The 14,091-nt window shown below is 47.6% G+C and overlaps 2 protein-coding genes across 3 annotated transcripts in view; one reads left to right on the top strand and one right to left on the bottom strand.

The window, feature by feature from the left end:
* Zswim5 (zinc finger SWIM-type containing 5) overlaps nucleotides 1–7,585 on the top strand; it is a 114,157-nt gene extending 106,572 nt beyond the window's left edge. The window contains exons 11-14 of the mRNA XM_040756887.1: nucleotides 909–1,066; nucleotides 3,184–3,347; nucleotides 4,023–4,104; nucleotides 4,781–7,585. Of these exons, the coding sequence (XP_040612821.1) occupies nucleotides 909–1,066; nucleotides 3,184–3,347; nucleotides 4,023–4,104; nucleotides 4,781–5,643 (1,267 nt within the window). The 3' untranslated portion in view covers nucleotides 5,644–7,585. The remainder of the gene's footprint in view (nucleotides 1–908; nucleotides 1,067–3,183; nucleotides 3,348–4,022; nucleotides 4,105–4,780) is intronic.
* Nucleotides 7,586–8,300: 715 nt separating this feature from the next.
* Urod (uroporphyrinogen decarboxylase) lies at nucleotides 8,301–13,302 on the bottom strand. Of its 2 annotated transcripts, XM_005072052.4 has the most exons (10): nucleotides 13,153–13,302; nucleotides 12,412–12,524; nucleotides 12,216–12,295; nucleotides 12,081–12,143; nucleotides 11,482–11,679; nucleotides 11,217–11,378; nucleotides 10,118–10,255; nucleotides 9,454–9,554; nucleotides 9,291–9,357; nucleotides 8,301–8,696 (listed from the first exon to the last, which is right to left on the bottom strand). In XM_005072052.4, the coding sequence occupies exons 1-10, from the start codon at nucleotides 13,170–13,172 to the stop codon at nucleotides 8,535–8,537; spliced, it is 1,104 nt and encodes a 367-aa protein (XP_005072109.1). In that variant the 5' UTR covers nucleotides 13,173–13,302; the 3' UTR covers nucleotides 8,301–8,534. The 2 variants fall into 2 exon arrangements, with proteins under 2 accessions (XP_005072109.1, XP_040612822.1); XM_040756888.1 differs by lacking the exon at nucleotides 12,081–12,143.
* Between the last annotated feature and the right edge of the window lie 789 nt (nucleotides 13,303–14,091).

Raw genomic sequence — 14,091 nt, 5'->3', positions numbered from 1 at the left:
CCTTTCCCTCTCTTATAGCAGCTTAGGTATTCCATATGATTTAGGATCTGGGATTCTTTATTAATGAAATACTTGGCCCCTCCCCATACTCATGCTAGATTGTCTGAGCAGGCCCATGAGATATAATAAATATGGTGCCTCCCTGCTTTGGAGCCACTTGGGCAGCCTGAGAAAGGATTTATGTCCTTCCATAACTCCATTCAGTCTTGGATCCAGGTATACAGATCTCTAGGGGAGCGTGGGAGAAGCAGAGATAAATATGTATGCCCCAAGGCCTAGAAACAATGCTCTATGAGAATTCTCTTTTCAAACTAGAATGAGATCCTTGTTTTACGAGTATAGATCTCTGGGATGTGGCAGACCACACAGGGGAAGAGTTTTAGTTAGGCCATAAGACTGATAGAACTCCGTAGCTAAAAAGGAAATTCTTTGACATGTGTTCCTTATGCTCTCCAAGATAACCCTATGGCACTCTATGTGCTGGTCAAATCTCTTGATAGTGGGAACTATTCAGCTTGAAGTTTCCAGGTGCCAGGCACCTTGCCTGATATATATTGTAGATTTAAAACCCTTCAAAGGGGCTAGAAAGATGGCTCAGAGGTTAAGAGCACTGATTGCCCTTCCAAATGTCCTGAGTTCCAATTCCCAGCAACTGCATGGTGGTTCACAATCATCTGTAATGAGATCTGGTGCCTTCTTCTGGCCTGCTGCCATACATGCAGACAGACCACTGTATACATAATAAATAAATCTTAAAAAAAAAGACAAAAAACAAAAAAAAAAAAAACCTTCAAAGCTTTCAACCTGTCCTTCCCTGGGTCTTCCCCCAGCAAAAAGCAAACTTCCCTAAAGGGGGACACAATGGTCAGAGTCTAAATGAAGCTGATGATTCTTCCTGGGTCTTCTAGGTTACCTGTTCTAGAAAACTCATCTTCTGCAGGCGACACTTCCCACCCCCATCACATGGTGTCTGTGGTGCCCAGCCGTTATCCTCGTTGGTTCACACTCGGACATTTGGAATCACAGCAGTGCGAACTAGCCTCTACCATGCTGACTGCTGCCAAAGGTAAGTGCAGGTAGACAATAGCCGACAGCATCCCCACGGTGCCTGCCCACCCAGAGCCTGTAGTCTGCTGAAAAAGAGAAGCCATGTGTTCTGTGTTGACAAGAGCAGTGTGGATCTTCATGTTGACTGCTCATTAGAAAGTGCCTGGGTAATCCCAGCACTCGGGAGGCAGAGGCAGGCGGATCTCTGTGAGTTCGAGACCAGCCTGGACTACCAAGTGAGTTCCAGGACAGCCTCCAAAGCCACAGAGAAACCCTGTCTCGAAAAAAAAAAAAAAAAAAAAAAAAAAAAAAAGTGCCTGGGTTCAGACCAGAGGTTTGCCTTAGTTACTAATTGTAAAACCCTGAATATATAGAATCAAGTAATTTTTAAATTTTTAAAAAATTATTTCATACTATGTGTTTGTGTACCTGAGTACCAGTGTCAGATGATGTCAGAGGTTTCTGATCTCCTCACAACGGAGTTATAGGTGAGCCCCCTGACATAGGTGCTGGGAACTGAACTTGGGTACTCTGCAAGAACAATATGCTCTCTTTACCAAAACCCATCTCCTCAGCACCATAATCAAATGATTCTTGTCTGTTTATTATTATTTTGTTTGGTTGGTTCTTTTGAGACAGGGTTTCTCTGTGTAACAACCAGGCCTCCAACTCACAGAGATCCACCTGTCTCTGCCTCCTGAGTACTAAGACTGAATGCTGTCACTGCCTGGCACAATTCCTTTTTTGGGGGCGGGGTTCAAGACAGTGTTTCTCTGTTTTCTCTGTGGCTTTGGAGACTGTCCTGGAACTAGCTCTTATAGACCAGGCTGGTCTTGAACTCACAGAGACCCGCCTGCCTCTGCCTCTGCCTCCCAAGTGGGGGGATTAAAGGCACGCGCCACCACTGCCCAGATTATTTTGTTTTATTACTAGATAACATTCTATTGTATGGACATAATGCAATTTATCTTTTCAAACCTTTTGAAGAACATTTTGGTTGCTTTGGGGGATGAATAGATATATAAATATTCCATTTGGGTATGTATATGTTTTTTACTCATTTGAGTAATACCTAGGAACATGACTGCTGAAACATATGTTGTGACTACATTTAGCTTTGTTCAAAACAAAACAAAACCCTGCCAAATCTCTTCCAAAGTGGCTATGCTATTTTACATTCCCTCAGCAGTTCGAGTTTCTGTTGTTCTATGTTGTTGCCAACATCTTGGTCCTAAAAGTTATTTTATTTTGTATATATTGGTGTTTTGCCTGCATATATAGACCTGTGTATTGTGTGTGTTCCTGGTACCCATAGAGGTCAAAAGAGGGCCTCCAGTTCCCTTCAGCCGGAGTTATAGAAGTTGTGAACTGAGCTGGGCATTGGTAGTGCACGCCTTTAATCCCAGCACTTGGGAGGCAGACGCAGGAGGATCTCTGTGAGTTTGAGGCCAGCCTGGTCTTCTACAGAGCGAGTTGCAGGACAGCCTCCAAAACAATACAGAGAAACCTGTCTCGAAAAACCAAAAAAAAAAAAAAAAAAAAAAAAAAAAGAAGAAGAAGAAGTTGTGAGCTGCCATGTGGGTAGTGAGAATTGAACCCAGGTCCTCTGGAAGTGACCTCAGTGCTCTTCCACTGAGCCATCTCTCCAGCCTCTTACCTCTCCCATATATATTTGGTGAACCAATTAAAATATTAACTCAAGTCCACACTTTAAAGTACATTGTTTCTGTGTTACACAGTTTACATGAGTACATAATTACAATGTCATACTGGCTCCTTTCACTGCCCTAAAAACTCCTATGCTCATCAAACCTTCCCCCATTTCTCCTGAACACTGGCAACTATAGTGTGATACAGTTGGAATCACACAGAATGCAGCATTTTCAGACTGACTTCTTGCAATATGCAATACACAACTTTTAGGAAAAAAGATGGGCAAGGTGAATTCATGTGGGTGCCTAGGAACAGAAAGCTCAACCAGAGAGTTTAGGAGAGACACTTGACCCACCAGAAGGGATGGTAGCAGTCAGAAGCATCAGGCAAATTTTCATAGCTCAAGTAGTGTCTATTATGAACAGCTTACTGTCTAGGGAAACTCTCAAATGAACCCTGTCCCTACCTTTCTTTTGACTATAGGGGATACTCTGAGGCTACGAACTATTCTGGAAGCAATACAGAAGCACATTCATTCTTCCTCCCTCATCTTCAAGCTGGCTCAAGATGCATTCAAGATTGCTACTCCCACGGACAGCAGCACAGATAGCACTCTGCTCAATGTGGCCCTGGAGCTGGGGTTACAGGTAAGGGTATGAGACCACTGTCCCAGCTTTAGGTTTCTGTCCTACTGACAATTAGAAAAAGATATTCCAAGGACTGAACATAGCTATGTCTGGTTCTTTCTGTCTTCCAGAATTTAAGTTCTGGAGTAGACAGAAGGTGAGGACTCTATAACATTGACTTCCGTTTTAAAGTTAAGGCCAGAAGTAAAGTAGCTTTAGGCACTATAGGGTCTCCATCTTCTCTACCTTCCCCTACTTCCTCCAAGTTAGTCAAGGTATGATAAGAGTCTTATATATTGTCAGTCCTGAGAGAAGCCTCATGTCTAGAGAGTAGGGTGGGGAGAAATTAAACATCCACACACAGAGGAAAGACCACTATTTAAATAATGAAAACATTTGTTGTTGGGCTGGGAATGTATCTCATTTGGTAGAGTACTTACTTACATGCAACAAGACCCCTAATATTGCATACACTGGGCATAGTGGGATACATCTCTAAGATCAGTGTTGGGGAGGTAGAAGCAGAACAATTAGAAGTTCAAGGTCATGGACACTAGAAAGCCAGCCTGGGTTACATGAGACCCTGTCTTGGGCAAACAAAAAATGTCCTTTTCATGAAAGAATAGTACAAAGTAGAAGGGAAGAGAGGCTGCTATCTATTAGGCTTGGCCTCCTGGAAATGCCTCTTGTGTCTAGGTAATGCGAATGACCTTATCAACCCTTAACTGGAGGCGCCGAGAGATGGTTCGATGGTTGGTTACTTGTGCTACAGAAGTGGGTAAGTCTCCCACCTCCCTCTTCCTCTTGGGGAATTTGTAGGTCCAGTGTTTGGGACAGGACAGTGAATCCTTAGAGCTGTCACATTTCTATTCCTGGCAGCCTGGGAAAGGATGTGCTGTTAGAAGATGGCCTCAGGTCTGTCAACCTAACCCCACCCTCATTGTTTGGACCACACCCTGATGTCAGCAGCACTTTGACCCTCCCTGATTAGAGAAATGTCCAAAAAAAAAATGCATTTTCAGCCAGCAGTCCCCTTGCACTCCCTTGGGCGGGAGTGGGCCCTGTTTCTTTCTATGCTTCTGGAAAACCATAGACAACTTGGAGGCTTGGGATCCATTCTAGAACTATTTCAGCTAGAACTCCCAGGGAAACTAGGGCCCTGCCTTGAGGCAGGCAGGCCTGGGGCTCTGTAGCTCCATCTTTTTGAAGTGCTGAGGGCACAGCAGAGACCTTTAGCTCTCTGGCCTAGGAAGGAAGAGATGGGAAGAGAGCCCAAACAGGGTCTGGCCATCTGGGATGTTCCCCTTGCCCTGGTTTGCCTCAGATCATCTCAAGGCTGCTGAGGAGGAGGGAGAACTCGTCTCTGCAGGCCAAGTTCAGACCCAAAATGGTAATCTGGGCAGACTTGGAGTGAGTCCGAGTAGCCACTGCTGAGCACAGGCTCTCCCTGACAGGTGTTCGGGCCCTGGTGAGCATCTTGCAGAGCTGGTACACACTCTTCACCCCCACCGAAGCTACAAGTATTGTGGCTGCCACAGCCGTATCCCACACCACCATCCTGCGCCTCAGTCTTGACTACCCACAGCGGGAGGAACTGGCTAGCTGTGCTCGCACACTGGCCCTGCAATGTGCTATGAAGGACCCACAGAGCTGTGCCTTATCAGCTCTTACACTCTGTGAGAAAGACCACATCGCCTTTGAGGCAGCCTACCAGATTGCCATTGATGCTGCTTCTGGCGGCATGACTCATTCACAGCTGTTCACTATTGCCCGCTACATGGAGCTCCGTGGCTACCCGCTGCGTGCCTTCAAGCTGGCCTCACTGGCCATGAGCCATCTTAACCTGGCCTACAACCAGGACACCCATCCAGCCATCAACGATGTGCTCTGGGCTTGCGCCCTCAGCCACTCTCTGGGCAAGAATGAACTGGCAGCTCTCATCCCCCTGGTGGTGAAGAGTGTGCACTGTGCCACAGTGCTTTCAGATATCCTGCGGCGGTGCACAGTGACTGCACCGGGCCTAGCAGGCATCCCAGGCCGCCGCAGCTCTGGAAAGCTCATGTCGACGGACAAAGCCCCACTGCGCCAGCTACTGGACGCCACCATCAATGCCTATATCAACACCACACACTCCCGCCTAACACACATCAGTCCCCGCCATTACGGAGAGTTCATTGAGTTTCTGAGCAAGGCTCGGGAGACCTTCCTACTGCCCCAGGATGGTCACTTGCAATTTGCCCAATTCATTGACAACCTCAAACAGATTTACAAAGGCAAGAAGAAGCTGATGCTGCTGGTTCGGGAGCGCTTTGGCTGAGAAAGTGGATAGCTTGTTGCCAGGGCAGCCTGGGCTCCCAGGTCAGGACATGGACTCCGAAACATCTATCTACCCTGAGAGGACTCCAGGCACTTGTGGCTGAGCCACAAGTACCATAGACCTAAGGATGGGGGGAGTCCAACCTTAACCAGTATTCCTGCCTTGGCAAGCTTCTCACTCCAGCCCCACTGTTCCTGGAGGAGCTGGGCCCTGCAGACCGATCAGATGTCCCCACAACATGTCACCTCACGCCCCTATATCCTGCGTGTCCTGGCCATTGGCCCCTTTCCCTTGGCAAACACAGAACACTGTTCCGTCTCAGGGATTGCTTAACCAGAGAAACAGAAGCATTTATGGTACTGTAAATACGATAGAATATGTGTTGTCGAGCATTGTAAAGCTGTAACTATTTATAATTCTGACTCTGATTGGATGGGCACTTAAAGTAGCTGTGGGTGGGAGGAAGACTTGTTTTCTGAGGAGACTCACAACCATTTCTCAGGTTTCCCGTACAGAGAGAGTGTATGCTGTTGGCAGTGGATAAGCCGGGGCAGCAGGGAGAAAAATGGACAGTTAAAATCCCAGTCTTGTCTGTGCAGAAACTATGGCCTACAGATAGGACAACTAGCCTAGTGGCCATTGAGGGGCAGAGGTCAAGACTGGACTTAGACATTTGTCTCACAAAGCTGTGACAACACTGAAGCTCCTGCCTCTGCCTCACACACACAGGAGCCTGGTGAACACCTGAATAATAAGTGCAGGGAGAAGACGAAGGTCTAGAAGTCACTGAGCTTACATGATACATCTGCTCTGGTCACCTTTACGTTAGAGAATCTGCTTCATCTCCAGTTTGTACGTGTGTTTATCTGGATGGATAAGAACATGTGTCTGTGCACAGAGTTACACATGTGCATGCCTGCGTCAGTTCTGTGTGTGTAAATTATGTGACACATATAGACTGTGGGTTTGTTTGCTGTTTTGTGTGTGTGTGTGTGTGTGGTAATACATATCTAAGTGTTCAGTGTACTCATGTCTCCATGTTTAGTGTATATGTGTATCTAGGCACACACGGGTACCTGTGTATAAATGTTTGTGTCTAACTGTATGCCTGCTGACCATATGCCTCTAGGTGAGTGGTCCCTACATGTAGTCTGTCAGTGTTCATGCATGAGTGTGCCTTCTTTCTGCCAGCTCCCTCTTGCCCATTCCTTAGTCTCTTGCTAGCTGAACGTTGTTATCCTTCGCTGTGCCTCCTCCATTTACCTTCTCTCAGCAAATACGCTTCGAAGCACCAGTGTCCCTCTGCGTTAAGATTGGCCACTTTCACTCCACGGTTCTTCTTACACAAACTTGTTTTCTTCCTCTGACTACCTCAACCTTCCTCTGCCTACATGCATCGTGGTCCTACTGGTAGCTGATCTGGAGGCTGAGGCTGGTATTCCTTTAGCATTGCCCTTCCTAATTTCTAGTCCTAGTGGGTGTCCCCATCAGCCCATGCTGACCTCCACAGTGTGTCACGTTCCTACTACTTCATGACCCCTATGATTAGCCTGAAATTATAGGAGGTAGCAAGGGCACTCAGAAGTTGGATACAGGTGTCTTGGGTGTTTACTGTTTTGTCTTAGCTCCTGAGTTGGGTGGGGTTTGATAGGGGAGGGTGGTATAGCTAGAGTATGAATTAAGGACCTTTCTGTCTGATTTATTTTTCTTTGGAAAATTACTTGTCATCTTTTTTATTCCAAACTGACCAGTAAGTTGTATTTGCTGTTCGTGGCTACTAATGTGTTACTGTCCAGCCAAGGGCCCCTACACTGTCTCAGCCCAATGGGTTGGCAAAAAAAGGAAAAGCCACTCCCATTTCTGTATCATGATCGCCCTTTTTTAGCAAGTATGTGAACTCAGTGCTTTTCTATGAATAAATCATGGATCACAGAAAAGATCATCCTTTTCTAAAAGCAGAAATTGTGTTCTACCAGTAAATGAGACCCTTTTCTCCTTTGATGGGACAGGGATCTGGTTGGGCCTAAACAGAGATGTACAATAATGGACAGACAAAATACTCCCCACATCACACCCGTCTCCATAGCTCTAAGGCACCTCAGAACCTTGTCCTAGGAATGAAGCGGCCATGTCCCAGTGTCACATGATAAGCAGGATCCCAGGGTTCTGAGAAAATCGTGGGTATGCTCAGAAACTACGAACACTGAGCCGGCGTTCCAGAGGCACCTTGGCTTCGGGGCCCTCCATGCCTTGGTGATGGACCAGCCTAAGGCTCCAATCCCAGCAGCTTAGCTCTGGATCTTTGTGTCTTCCATCCTGTGGTAGCAAAGCTAAGTCTCCTTAGCTCCTGTTTATCTAGACTGTCTTCCTCCCTGGAACTCCCAAGTGTTCTAGCCACTTCTGTGCCCTTTTGGTCTTCTCCTTCCTCCACAGACACAAAGCCCTATGGACCCCGACTCTTTGTCTATAAATGTCATAGCCCCAACTACCTGGAAAGGTATACCTAATATCACTCTTGGGCTTGGATGGCTGATAACATAATGGCAGTATGAGCCCAGCGTTCATGCTGTAAGGCATGTTCAGTGATACTTGAACCCAGAGACTCATGGAAGAAGATACAGAGGAGGCATAAGAAAAATGAACAAAGGAGCCTGGCCTGATGTGGTACACACCTTTAATCCCAGTACTTGAGAGAGAGGTAGGTGGGTCTCTTGAGTTTTGAGGCCAACCAGGCCTGTGTGTGTGTGTGTAAGAGGGAGAGGAAGGAAGGAAGGGGAGACATATAAGGACATAAACCTTTACAAACAAAGGAACATATTAGACTCCAACTCTGGATGTTTTATTCTCTTGGAAACAACCTGTTGGTGGATCTTGAGCAGAAAGACATATCCTTAATTCTGTCGAAGCAGACGTGAGTGTTTGTGCACAGCATCCACAAAGGCTCCTACATGTTCTGGGTCCATGTCAGGGTAAAGCCCGTGCCCTAGGTTGGCGATGTAGCGTTGTGGCCCAAATTCATCCAGCATCTGCTGCACCAGTCGACCAATCTCTTCCTAGAGGACCGAGAGAGCACTGTCAATAGGAGAGGTCAGCAAGGCTCTGTCCTCCCTGTACTGTACATGATAGTGAGGCATCAGAAATTAAGAAAATAGAAATGAGAGGCCTATGAGGTGGCTCAGCAGGTAGGGTGGTTGCCATGCAACCCTGATAACCTGAGTTCAATCCCTGGGACCCATAGAAAGGTAGAAGAAGATAACTGACTATGACACAGACCCAAACACACAATAATAATGTTTACCAAAGACATAAGAAGAGTGCTGGGTGTGGTGGGGTAATCCACAATCCTAGCGCGTTAGAAGGTGGAAGCAGGAAGATGAGGTCAAGACAAACCTCAGCTACACAGTGAGTTTGAGGCCAGCTTGGGGGGACTGTGTCTTAAAAGTGGGGGGTGGTTTGTAATTGAACTCAGTGGTAGAAAGATTGCCTAGCAAGCACAAAGCTCTGGGTTGGGTGAGAGGAGGGGACAGACAACTGAATAGCCACAAAAGCGAAATGCTAAAAATTTCCTGCTTTCTTAGGTGTGTATAGGATAGAGGAGAGGAAAAACAGGTATAATAAAACCATCCATTGCATGGCCCAGTTATTACCTCAGATGCATACAAGGCACAGGGATCCAGGTTCCCCTGCAAGGTCACCATCTTCCCCACACGCTCCCTGCAAACACAGCCATTGTCACATTCTCATCACTGCGTATTTAGGGATTGTATCCCCTCTTCCTCAGCCTCTAGTGACCACTCCTCCATCACTCACCGGGCTTTCTTTGGTGCCACTGTCCAGTCAAGCCCAACTACCTCATAGCCAGACTGGGCCAGCTCTTCCAGGGCAAAATGTCCATCCTTAGCAAAGATGATCTGGAAAAAAAGAGTAGATCTCTCCCAGGCATCAGCCTGGGAAGCCAGCATGGGACTGATCAAGACCCCCTGAATCTGGGTGTCAGTGAGGAGGCCTAGGGAATCTATTGAGCCTTGGACAGCAGATCAGTACCCATCCCGAGTATACACATGGACTTTGGACTCCCATCCAACAATGTGAGGTGCACTCTCACCCTGAACTCTTGGGGAAGGGTCTAGGCCCTGCCCTGGATGAAATGACAGACTATGGACACCCCCATGGAGGGCCTCACCTTCCCTGGGGAAATGAGGGGATAATGGGGGAGGATTGGGGGGGAGGGCATGGGAGAAGGGGAGGGAAAGGGAGAGGGACCTGGAACTGACTTGTGAAGCAACCTTGTTTCTTATCTAAATTTAAACTGAAAAAAAAAAAAAAAAAGAGCAGATCTCTGACTCTAAGCCTTGCTGTGCCCAGTAGCCTTTCTTGGCTGTGCTTCTGCTGCCCTCCAGTGGTGACTTCAGCCCATGCAGGACTCAGCCCTGAAAGTGCTACAGACCTTCACTCAACCTGTCCCAGTCCTCACCATGGGCACTGGCGCCAGCCCTGCCTTCTGCAGGCCAGCCTTGACTCGCTTGGCCACATCACGGATGTAGGGCAGTGCAAACTTGCCGAAGAGCTCTGAGCCAAGATGTCCTGCATGGGACTCAAAGAGCTGCAATGCCTGTGGGTAGGTGATAAGAAAAATGAATGCATAAAACACAAAGAGGAAGTACCTCAGACCCACATACGGATTATGCCTTAATTCTCCTCAGGTGACTTTAAACCCTGTTCTACTCCCTGAGGTTAGGATCTCAATTCCACTCAAAAAGTTTTGCCTGGAAAGAAAGAAGTCAGGCAGTAGAGGCCTGTGCCTTTAATCCCAACACTCAGGAAGCAAATGTAGGCAGATCTCTTTTTTTTTTTTTTTTTTTTTTTTCCCGAGACAGGGTTTCTCTGTAGCTTTGGAGGCTGTGCTGGAACTCACTTTGTAGATCAGGCTGGCCTCGAACTCACAGAGATCGCCTGCCTCTGCCTCCCGAGTGCTGGGATTAAAGGCGTGCACCACCAACACCCGGCCTTAGGCAGATCTCTTGAGTTCAAGGCCATCCTGGTCTACAGAGCAAGTTCCAGGACATCCAGGGCTACACAGAAGAAACCCTGTCACAGAAAATCAAAAAAGAGAGAGAAAACAGCCGGACAGTGGTAGCATATACCTTTAATCCCAGCAGTTGGGAGACAGAGGCAGAAGAGTTTTGCCTTCTCCACAGTCTAACAGCAGCTTCAATCCCCAAAAAAATTAATTTCCTAGGATCTAAGTGGTTCTCAACCTGTGAATCATGACCTCTTTCAGGACAAATGACCCTTTTTCCCCCATACGGTCACATATCAGATACTTAGATTATGATTCATAACACTAGAAAAATTACAGTTATGAAGTAGCAACAAAATAGTTTTATGGTTTGGGGTCACCGTAACATGAACTGTACTAAAAGGTTGCAACATTAGGAAGATTGAGAACCACTTAGATACTCCAACTAGATCACCGGAGGAAAAGTAAGATCCCTGCTTTCTCCACTTGAGAAAGTCATTGCTTTGGGTCCTGACAGACCAAGCTGTAGCCTGTTCCGTCACTAAAGACTCACCTGAGCACCAGCAGCCACTTGTCCTATTAGATAGGGGACCAGAGCATCGGTGAGTGTGCCAAGCAGCTTGTGACTGGCCTGCGGTCTCTGGTAGAGCCATCGCTTGGCCTGAGCCATGGTGCTTGAACTGCCACCCTCAATCATGTATGTCATCAGGGTCCACTGCAAAAGGATACAAAGATGTCACAGCATAGAATCCCTCCTCTGTATCAGACCTGCCAGAATGACCTCTTCATGCTCCAGTCCGTGCCCTGTGCAGAATTACCGGAGCACCGGCAAAGCCAATTAGCGGCACACGTCCAGCCAGCTGTTGTCGAGTAAGGGTGATGGCTTGGAACACGTAGCCCAACTCCGAGACCACGGCTGCTGGGTCCCGTAGACGCTCCAGGTCCCGCTCTTCTCTTAATGGCTCTGGGAAGCTGGGCCCTTTACCAGGTACCATGATCACCTCCATGCCCAGTGCCTTAAGGGGGATAAAATATCTGGGTTCACAGCCTGAAACTGCAGAGGGAAGGGCTCTGTACAATCCACATGTAACAAGGAAAGGAAAGAATAAAACCCTCAGCAAGCCGGGCGTTGGTGGCGCACGCCTTTAATCCCAGCACTCGGGAGGCAGAGGCAGGCGAATCTCTGTGAGTTCGAGACCAGCCTGGACTACCAAGCGAGTTCCAGGACAGCCTCCAAAGCCACAGAGAAACCCTGTCTCGAAAAACAAAAAAACAAAAACAAAAAACCCTCAGCAAACTCCACTTCTTAGTGTTTCCCTCTACCCAATTATGTACTCATCTTGAAACCTGACAAGACAGGATTTCCAAGGAGTGCATTTTTTTTTTAAGCCTATGTTCCAGGATCAGAATCAAGTACCTGGGGTACAACAAGGATGTCGGAGAAGATGATGGCAGCATCCAGAGGGAACCTTCTTAGTGGCTGTAGGGGATAACATATTAGTAAGGTGACACTCCGCGGGCACAAATCCCACCCTCATTTGCGGACCCTCACCTGCAGAGTCAGTTCGCAACAAGCCTCGGGAGAGCGACAGGTGCTGAAGAAGTCCTGGGCAGCCCTAGTTTCCCTAAACTCTGCGAGAGGAGAAACAGGACTCAACCACGAAGTCTTCCAAAGTTAGCATCGTCCCCTGAAGAACCTCACCTTCTAGAGTTTCCGGCTTTATCTAGACCATAGCTTTGCCCCTGACCTGGTAAGTATCGGCCTGCTTGTCGCATGCACCAAACGGGGGTGTAGTCTGTTTCCTCTCCCCACGCTGCTCTGAGGAACGTGTCATTCTTCAGCTCCGGAAAATTCTGCAGTCTGGCGATCAGGTGGAGGATAGGGGTAGGAATAAATGTCATTACGCTGGACTGGGGTTTGGGGAAGGCGCGTTCAGTCAGGCACCGCTATCTGTCGCCTCCAGGTCCCTGGCAAACCAAGGCTCTCCACCCATTCCGCCTCCTCTCTATCAGGCGGCGCACAAGACTCTAGGAGGGGGGCCCCACTGGGGCCTCTCTCCTCAGCGTTTGTCCAGTTTTCTCAGACTGGAGGAACTAGGGATGGAATGGAAATACAGTAAGGAAAGTTTGGGGAAAAGAAGTTAATCTTAGGGATCCTGCCGCGAGTAACCGGCTTCTGAAGCAGGGTGAGCCTCAAAACGAGAGAGAAAGGATCAGAGTTGATGATCTCAGGTGCTAGTTAGAAGTTCTGAGTCACCTCTGAAAATCTTGGGGCGCAGTTGCGCAAGGTAGTTCCTGGAATGGAGTTTAGGGAGAGGGGACAGGGAGCCGGAAAGGTTCTGTTCCATGACTGGAAGATCTGGAATCTTAGCGATCTGGGTTAATACTTGGAGATCTCCAGAAAAATAAGAGTTTAAGGACATAACCCTGAATTTGAAGACTCGGATCAGAAAGCAAGGTAGTCACAGCGCGTGTAGCAGAAAACTCACCCGAACCCGTTCGCCTCCATGGTAAACAGTAACTGAGCAGTCAGCGGTCACCGCTTTAATCTGAATCTCCGCCCACACAGTCCGGTTCCGCCCCTTCCTGAAGAGAACCTTGGGTGTCGCCATATTGGGAATCACGTGACTGTTCCAGTGACAGCTTTGGGGCTGCCCTCCCAGCTGCCCGTAGGACCCCAACAATGTTTCACCGTAAAGTCCATTATTGCAACGCAGTAACAAACGACCCAAAGAAATGACTTCTCGTTACATCTTAAGGTGCCATGAGAAAATATTCTCATCTGTGATCTGGAAATCCCGAAGATTTAGTCTCGCTTTCATACCATCCACGAGTCTAACGATGTAGTCTGGCAAACGAATGTTGCAAAAGGCTGTACACGGAACCCAAGTTTTTTCGCTCTATATTTACTTTATTCACTAATAGTTGCGGGGAACCATAGAGAGCTGAGCAAGACGGGGCTGCTCTACCATTCGTTTGGGAAACCAGAAATTGAGGTTTGTCCGAAGCCAACCTGGTTTACATAGTGGTTTCCAGGACAGTCATGGCTACACAGAGAAACCCTGTCTCGAAAAACAAAAACAAACAAACAACAAAAACTCCAGTTGTAATATTTGTCGGGGGCGGGGGACAAAAAACAGGAGGCTAAAGCACCAGAAAATTTGTAGTTGCAGTGATCCAGGGTAGATCTAACAGTGTCTAGAATAAGGATAGTAGCGCTAGCTTGAATAAAGCCAGTGAGAGGATCGCGAGCTCGAAACTAGCTTGTGCTACATAACGATCCCCTCCCTTAGGAGTCTAATTTTGAGTCTGGTTGAATTAGCCGGGGACGGGGTCACAAAAAAGGGACTATCGTGAAATGTCAGAGTACACCTGACCATTTGGTGGAAATGGGCTGTGCACTTAATCCAAAACATACGGCACAGTAG

This window comes from Mesocricetus auratus, unplaced genomic scaffold (genome assembly GCF_017639785.1).
Source record: "Mesocricetus auratus isolate SY011 unplaced genomic scaffold, BCM_Maur_2.0 Super-Scaffold_100014, whole genome shotgun sequence".
Lineage (NCBI taxonomy): Eukaryota > Metazoa > Chordata > Mammalia > Rodentia > Cricetidae > Mesocricetus > Mesocricetus auratus.
Note: the sequence above shows the minus strand (reverse complement) of the source record. Positions and strands in the feature narration are given on the sequence as shown.

Bases quoted from the DNA above. Each gene is read 5' to 3' on its own strand.
- Urod (XM_005072052.4), bottom strand. From the start codon at position 13,172: ATGGAGGCGAACGGGTTCGG. The intron at 12,296-12,411 runs GTCAGGGGCAAA...CTCCTCTCGCAG, and splicing joins AGCAGGCCGATACTTACCAG to AGTTTAGGGAAACTAGGGCT. The intron at 8,697-9,290 runs GTAATAACTGGG...TCGGTCCTCTAG, and splicing joins GTGCCTTGTATGCATCTGAG to GAAGAGATTGGTCGACTGGT.